The 7,458-nt window shown below is 41.3% G+C and overlaps 1 protein-coding gene across 1 annotated transcript; it reads right to left on the bottom strand.

Moving 5' to 3' along the window:
- Positions 1-1,378: 1,378 nt before the first annotated feature.
- Positions 1,379-5,435, bottom strand: TSHZ1 (teashirt zinc finger homeobox 1). The gene has a single exon (XM_009324936.1). The coding sequence runs from the start codon at positions 5,433-5,435 to the stop codon at positions 2,154-2,156; it is 3,282 nt and encodes a 1,093-aa protein (XP_009323211.1). The 3' UTR covers positions 1,379-2,153.
- Positions 5,436-7,458: the final 2,023 nt, after the last annotated feature.

The following is a 7,458-nucleotide window of genomic DNA, read 5'->3' as shown; positions in this document are numbered from 1 at the left end:
TCATATTTAATAGCCCCTCCAAAAAGTGTAATGGATAGCAGATCCCAGGCTTTCATACACTGTAACTGTCAAAGCACTCAGGAGATAGAGTAGTGAAGGCTCTGACAGCTCTCTTTTACATTCTAAATGACATCTGCATTCAACAGAACAGAAATAAAGATTAAGGGAAACACCTGATATGATAGCGCTCAGCTTACCTCAAAATGCAATATTTAAAAAGTACAGAGAAACACAGGTCTGGCTTCTTGTACGGTAAGTAAAAACCGGTGTCAAAGCCTCAGAGGTCTTCAACCGCTGCCAGAAAGGCAGGTACCGCAGCATTCAACAGACTACAGGGGCAGAAGCCACAGCCTCTGACCGTGTAACTGTTGAAATAAAAAGGTGTTTTGCCTGAGAAGGAAGGGAGGAGACGGTCTTTGAATGCACACAGAAAATGACTCCGGGCACAGTCATACAGCATAGGAAAATTAACTTGGCCGAAACCTTTGCAGCCCTTCTTCCACTTCACTGATGAGCAGAATGCCCATCGCTAATTGACGGCGCCCCACCGATTCCGTACCTTTCGCAGTACGTACCGTACCTACTGCACACCTGTTTTAAGAGGTTATTAGTATTACGGCTTCGAATGAAACACGTCAGCATACAGATCACGAGAGATGATTTCAAATAGATTTCTGCTGGTTGATTATATAAACGATGCCTCTTACTGCTGGAATAACACCTCAAAGGCAATATAATGACGACATGACAATGTATGTAAATCAAGAACTGCATGTGGGTTTATTTTACACTTGAGAAAACAGTGGATTTAATTGTGTGAACCAAAATGTACTGTACAATATTAATGATAAAACATCAAAATGTATAATTCATAGTGCATTGCTTGCTTTATTTTTATTTATTTATTTTTTTGTCAGATAGTTCCTTTAAGTACATGCATCTGGAAAGATGCAGGTGCCAGTAAAATTTCTCTATTTATATCAAGCTGCAGGAACTAAATTTTATTCAAAAAGTGTGGTTTTACATTATATACACAGAAATCGAATATAAAATGACAATATAAAAAGTTAAAAGAGAAAGCATACAGCCAGAAGGTACAAAGAAAGTTGAACAGTTTAAAATGGTACGATATGTAACATGTATTTTTTTAAGCTGATGCTGGCAATTTACAAGGAACAGAATCCAACATTTGCCCCATTTTTTTTGTTTTCATTTACCAATGCAGCACACTATAGAAAGGTCAGCTTGTACCAAAGCTTAACATTTGGAAATAACTATAAACGGCAGTATTTTACAGGAAAAAAAAACAAAAAAAGGAAAGAAAAGAGCATTTTTACACTTGTTTTAAATAACAGCTTGCATACTTTTTTTTTTTTTTTTGCCAAAAAGTGGCAATTCTCAGCATCCAGAGGGTTTGGGCATAGTGGCAACTTGGTTTGCTTTTTTTTTTTAATTATTATTTAACTTATACAGTTGTGGCTTCCTAACCCCTTGAGTACTACACAGCTCTCCTTCTTCCAAGGACTGCATGCACAATTTCTTCACAAACCAGTTCTGCATTAAAAAAAAAAAAAGAAGCTCATTCATTTAAAAAAAATAAGTTCTGCTTCCGACACAGCTTTTATTTGAATGAAATGCCTTTAAGTCTTTTGTTTTGTTTTCTTTTTCCTTATTTACTTATTTAGTCACTGGGAAAGGCACAGAAATGCTATTACAGTTCTCGGAGGGTTAAAACTTGACACTACCAGGTTCTGTGACCTTTATTGTCATGGCAACTTTGTAATTTTAGGATGTCTCTTTATCATTGTTCTTTGTGTCTTTCTTTACGGCTAAATTAATGTCTCTCAATAGCGTCTCCCACTATATTCTACAAAAGATAGCTTAACATCAAGGACAGATGTTGAAAATAAAGGTCAGACTTTGACTCACAAAAAATAAAAACAGAAACAAAAAATAACCATGCACAGATCAGACAAAGAGCATATAAATATAACTACAAAATAAGTGTAAGAAAAACCAAGGTCCAGATAGGCAGTTCAGCAACAAAAGTAAGACTGATTTCAGAGGCTCAGGTCAGGCCTAGTGCAGTACTATGAAGAAGTTTAGTGCAATGTTCCTGTGGTCACTTGCATACCTGGCTGCTTACCTGGACGCTATTGTTTTTCTAACTCAGTTACATAGATCAGATGGTCCTCTGGGGACTTGCCATGTGTTTTACTAAGGTGCAGTTTGACTGCATGCTTGCTTGCAAAAGTTCGGTTACAGAGCTTACACTGGAATGTGGAGCCTAAGTCCTCCTCGGCAATTCCAAGTGAGCCCAAAGTCTTGTTTGCGAGGACTTTTGAAACATTCTGCTGTTCTTGAATCTGATTAAGTGGCAACTTTGACAGATCCTTCAAACTAAACCCTAGGTGTGTCTCTAAGTGACTTATGTACGTAGAAGCAGTCCTGAACTGAGAGGCACAATCATTGCAAAAGAAAACAGGATGTCCTGTGTCCAAGTTCTTTAAAAATTTAGTTCCACCTGTCCTCCTTAACTGATACTTCACATTGGCCAGCCAGTGGCTAATTGTGGTCATGGAAAGACCAGTAAACTTAGAGATGTGTACCCGCTCTTGTGGACCTAAGTCCGACATAATGTATTTGCCTTCTGGGGTCTCCCTCAAGCTGGAAGCAAACTGGGCTTGAAGGATTAGAAGATGCTGAGGGTTCCAGTTGGACTGTCTGCCCTTCCTCTTGTGTACTGGTGACAGTTCATCCAGAGCTTCCTCAAAACTGCTCCCGTCAGCATCAGACTTCTCTGACACGGTAGACGGAGTTGAAGACTTGGGTGTCAAACGCCCTGTGAGGTTCTTCACCATATCGGAAATATCCAGCAGGGCACTCTCCCTTAGCGGGGACGAGGCAGAGTCAGCCACGCTGGAAACAAGAGGTTTGTTTTTGGACTTGGTTAAATCAATAGGTTGATCACTGTTCTCATAGTAATACCGGTCGATAGCATCAGCCTGCTTGACCGGAGTGGTTGGGTAAATGGGTTTGTCCAACATGCTGTTGCTAATTTTGTACAGCATGGCCAAAGGGTCCAGAGAGGGGCTTACTGGCTTAGAAATTTTGCCTAAGTGGGTATTCATAATGGACTGTAAAGCACTCAATGGATTAATGAAGGATGGCTCAGGTGAATGGTCTGTGATGATTCCTAAATTGTTACAGCCGTTTGCAATCTTTGTTTTAAGTGGCTCTGTACCATTTGGCGTATGTGCTTCTGCTGGACTATCCTTTTTGACCTTCTGAACTTCTGTCTCAGAGCTCTTCTTCTGCTGCTGTTTGTTATTTATTTCTTCTGCTTTTGGGAAGTCCTTGTTTTCTTTAGCAGCAGGTGACATGGGTTTGACTGGAGAACTCTTCTCTTTCTCCAAAGGCTTTTCTTCCTTCTTCACGCTGATTTTACCTGTAACTTTCTCCACCAGTTCTTCCATAGCAGATACATTGCTCTTGTGAGGTGGGGGTGTGAGATTGCCTGGGGAATGGATGAGTGCATTGTGTTCTGACGACAGTGATTTTACACTGCTGGCATAAGACGGCTGCATTTGAACGCTCTGCACCGCGGGCTGAAGGGGTTTGACTGTTCCTGGGAGCTGGTAAGCTGCATGAATACTGGGATATCCTCCCCAGGACGGGGCTCCATTCTGAGCTTTGCTGATAGCTGTTGTCACCGTGTTCTCCAGGGATTTCAATATGTCTATTCCGCCTTTAGGACTATCATCTAGGTCCTCCTCTCTGAGGTACTGGTACAAAGTTGTTGGCTCAAATTTCTCTGTGGAGTCCTCATTCTCTTCTTTAATCTTTTTCTCTGTTTCACTGACCACCACCTTTTCCTTCTCTAGGTCCTTCTTTTCCTCCGAGTTTGTGGAGCCCGCTGGGGAATCGGGCTGCTTTTTAATGTTGGAGGCTGGTAGCCTTGTGTGGGTGGTGGGTGGAAGAGGTATAGACTGTATCTTCTCCTCCACCACAGGGTCCAATACCAGCTGTTTGCCTTTTTTGGAAGCAGAATTGGTCACCTTCAAGAAATGACCAGTGACCATCATGTGAGCAGTGAGCTGCTGCAAAGTGTCATGGGAACTGCCACATTCCATGCATTTCAGTATTTGGGCTTTGCGTGCCTCAAACTGCCAAGTGTAGCTAGCACCATTTTGATAGCCATAGCGGTTGTTTGGAGTCACATAGGGGTTGGCAGTTTTCTGATCCTTTGCAGACTCACCCAGTGAAGCTTCTGCAGTGATCCCTGTTGGCTCAGGTGAACATGGTGAAGCTAAGTCCTGAAGTGCTCGCTTTTTGGTAGAAGGGACCAATTTAGTGATGGCTGGTACTGGCTCCTTCAGAGGCACTTTCTGGTAATGCTTTGTTTTTATCATATGGACACTGAGGTCTTGCAAAGACTCAAATGAATGCCCACAGTACATGCACTTCAGCACTTTTTGGGCATCCTCTTTGCCTTCCATTTCCATAAGTGATCGTTTTCTAGGCTTTGACCACCGTTTGGTCTTATCAGCTTCTTTATCTCTGTTGTCATCACGGTAATGTCCAGTTTCATTCATGTGCACTGTTAGCTCCACCAGTGTGTCATAGGCTGCACTGCAGTCTTTGCATCGGAACTTGCTAGCACCGGTGAACACAGACCCATAAAGTTTATTGTTTTGCCGGTAAAGCTGTACTGTGCTGAAAAGACTAGGCTCTGGGAGAAGTCCGTACGATGAGGTCTGCTGCAAAGTTTTAGCTAACGCAGCTTGGTGCCAGTCATAACCTGAGCCACCACTGTTACTATTACTGTTACTAGTATTACTGGTAGTTGTACTGGTACTAGTGTTGGTACTGGTAGTACTAGTACTCTGGGAATTGGCATTGGTGTCAGTACTGGTGGTGTTTTCACTCTGGCTGATTCCGTTGTTGCTGGTGGTAGGATTGGATTTCTTTAAGTCCAAAGCTAAACTGGACCAGCAAGTCTCCGAAAGCAAATTTGCATACACAGCTTTTATTTGTGCCAAGCTGTCCTGTGGATAGGAAACATTGTCTGTGCACTGAGGATCCTCTTTCTCTTCTTTAGAGGAAGTGCTTTTGAAATGGGCCAGCTGATCGCTGTTTTCACTAAACGGCGAACCATAGCCTGCATCCTGATTAGTTGCAGTGCTGACTGGGGAGTTCTGGTAGCTTTGAGCCTCTTTGATCTCCGCTTCGTCATTGCACAAATACTCATTCTCCTGGATGTCCAGAGACAGCCCATCATCTTCCACGCTGTCTTCATCTATTTCTGCTGCTTTCAATTCCTCCTCAGGAACATATGCTAAAAGGAGGGGAGAGAGGGGGGTAAAACAAGACAAAGTTATTGAACACACACATTTTACATCGTTGCTGTCTTCTGTACTAAAAGCAGTAACCATAACGACAAATTTTGAAGATACATCCAGAAACCAAACTCACCATCACTCACACGCTCCACCTATAAATCCACATACTCTGTCCTGGTTACAGTTTGATATCAGTGCTATCTAAGAATAAACTTTGACTTCAGAAGTAAAATATGTGCCAGGGCCACAGTAGATACCATAATATCAAAACCAAAATCAAACAAAGAGCCTACTAAACCAGTTTTTATCAACTTAAAAAACGGCCTGGCATTGAGCTATATCTACTGCACTACGTATGCGCAACACGTTGCAGCTGACCTGCACTCCTCAGACCTAGGCACTCAGAAGCACGGGCTTGGCCAACTACAACTCGTCGGGGCTCTTTTCTGGCAAACTGGCTTTAGCTACAGCTGCAAGGGCCATTTCTGTGTCACTGACACCTGACTCTAATGGAGCTATATGGGGCAAGTGCATCAGGTTAGCTGTTCCAGGGTCTCCTGGTGACTGGCTGTACTGGGTCCATCTGAGAGCAGAACAGCTTTCATTTTTACAAGGTGAAAAGAGAAGCAAGACTATGATTGTTTTCTGAAACGGCCAGGATATACTTTGCCTCGTGTTATGATCTGATGTGGGTCCTGCATTTACCATTTTGAAAACAGCAGTCAGCAACTAAAAGTAAATGTCAGAGATATTAATTTTTAAAAGCGACAAACAAAAACCTTGAGACCTCCATCCCATCTTGATTATTGGCTTATGGTAAATATAAAACTTGGCTATTGTATTGCCACCTGGTGAAACTATATAATCTTACCAAACTATGTGTTTATCTATATCAAACTATTTTTTAAACTAGCAAATGTGATATTCATGAGCAGATGGCCATTACATCAAAACACATTTACTCCAAGGGCCCAATTCACAGAAGTGGCTTACGTGTACCTAAGTGATAAATGTACACTTTCATTGCAAAGCAGAAAACATACTTGTACACATTTCCCTCCAGTTTTGTAAAAGAATCTTTAAAAAAATTCACAATGATAATGGAATGCAGATCATTTTATAAGCATGTCAAGGTAGAAAACATGGATTGTGAGCAGTTTTCAGTGATTGAATAAAAAAATGCCTCCTTGTCAGGTGAACTGTGCAGCAAGTAATGCTGAAATGTGGGCTGTGTCCTTCCATGGTACAATACTGAAAGAAAGGCAGAAAAAGAGGCACTTCTGCTCCTATGTGATATGAAGAAAATACATATTATCATGTTAACAAAGCTGAAGTCTTCTTGAATTGGGGGGAGCATAAGTTGAGCTTCTTTTTGTTGTTAACATATTCTGAAACTTCTTTTCTGAAAAATAAAAAGAATCTTTTCTCATTGTAATATGAACACGCATTGAAATGTGTTTAATTTTTTTTTTTTAGAAAAGTAACAGTTTTATGGCCAGTACTGCATTCTGTATTCACCTTTGCAATTCAGTCTTAATGCAGCGCCTAACTACTTCAGTCTGATCTTTTAAGATAAAAGTAGGAAAGTAGTCCATCTAGTACTGGGGTAGTGCTGAACCTTAAGATGCCCACTGCATCTTTCATCTGTCCTCTAAGTGTCAAATTTATTCAGAAGAGAATTTGATCGTTTGGTTTTTAAAAAAGCCTTAACCAGGGCCCAATTCCTTACAGATGCGTCAGCCTCAGGTGTTTTCTAATATGTTTAAAAGGACTGGTGAGTACCAAGCACAACAGAAGTCACTACAGAAATCATCCTGGAGCCAAAGGCCAGGAAGATGCCAGAAAAGCATTACAAAACCAGAAAAAGAAATTCTTAAAAATGCATTTAGTCCATAAAATGAAGAATAAAACACAGAAATAGTAAAAGAACTAAGAAGTCAGTCAGCTTCCCACTGTTGCAGTAATGCTGCTGTTGAAACGCTCTGCAGGTATTTGAGCACAGTGGTACCGCTGCGGTTCTGAACTCTAGGCATGCGAGTAGAATCCACTCCTACAGCTACAGTCTACGATCTCTTAGCTCTCTCATTAAATACACCTGTTTTCAGTCATTTCTAAC

The sequence above is a fragment of the Pygoscelis adeliae genome, unplaced genomic scaffold (assembly GCF_000699105.1).
Source record: "Pygoscelis adeliae isolate BGI_AS28 unplaced genomic scaffold, ASM69910v1 Scaffold135, whole genome shotgun sequence".
NCBI lineage: Eukaryota > Metazoa > Chordata > Aves > Sphenisciformes > Spheniscidae > Pygoscelis > Pygoscelis adeliae.
This window is presented reverse-complemented; position numbering and strand designations above follow the sequence as displayed.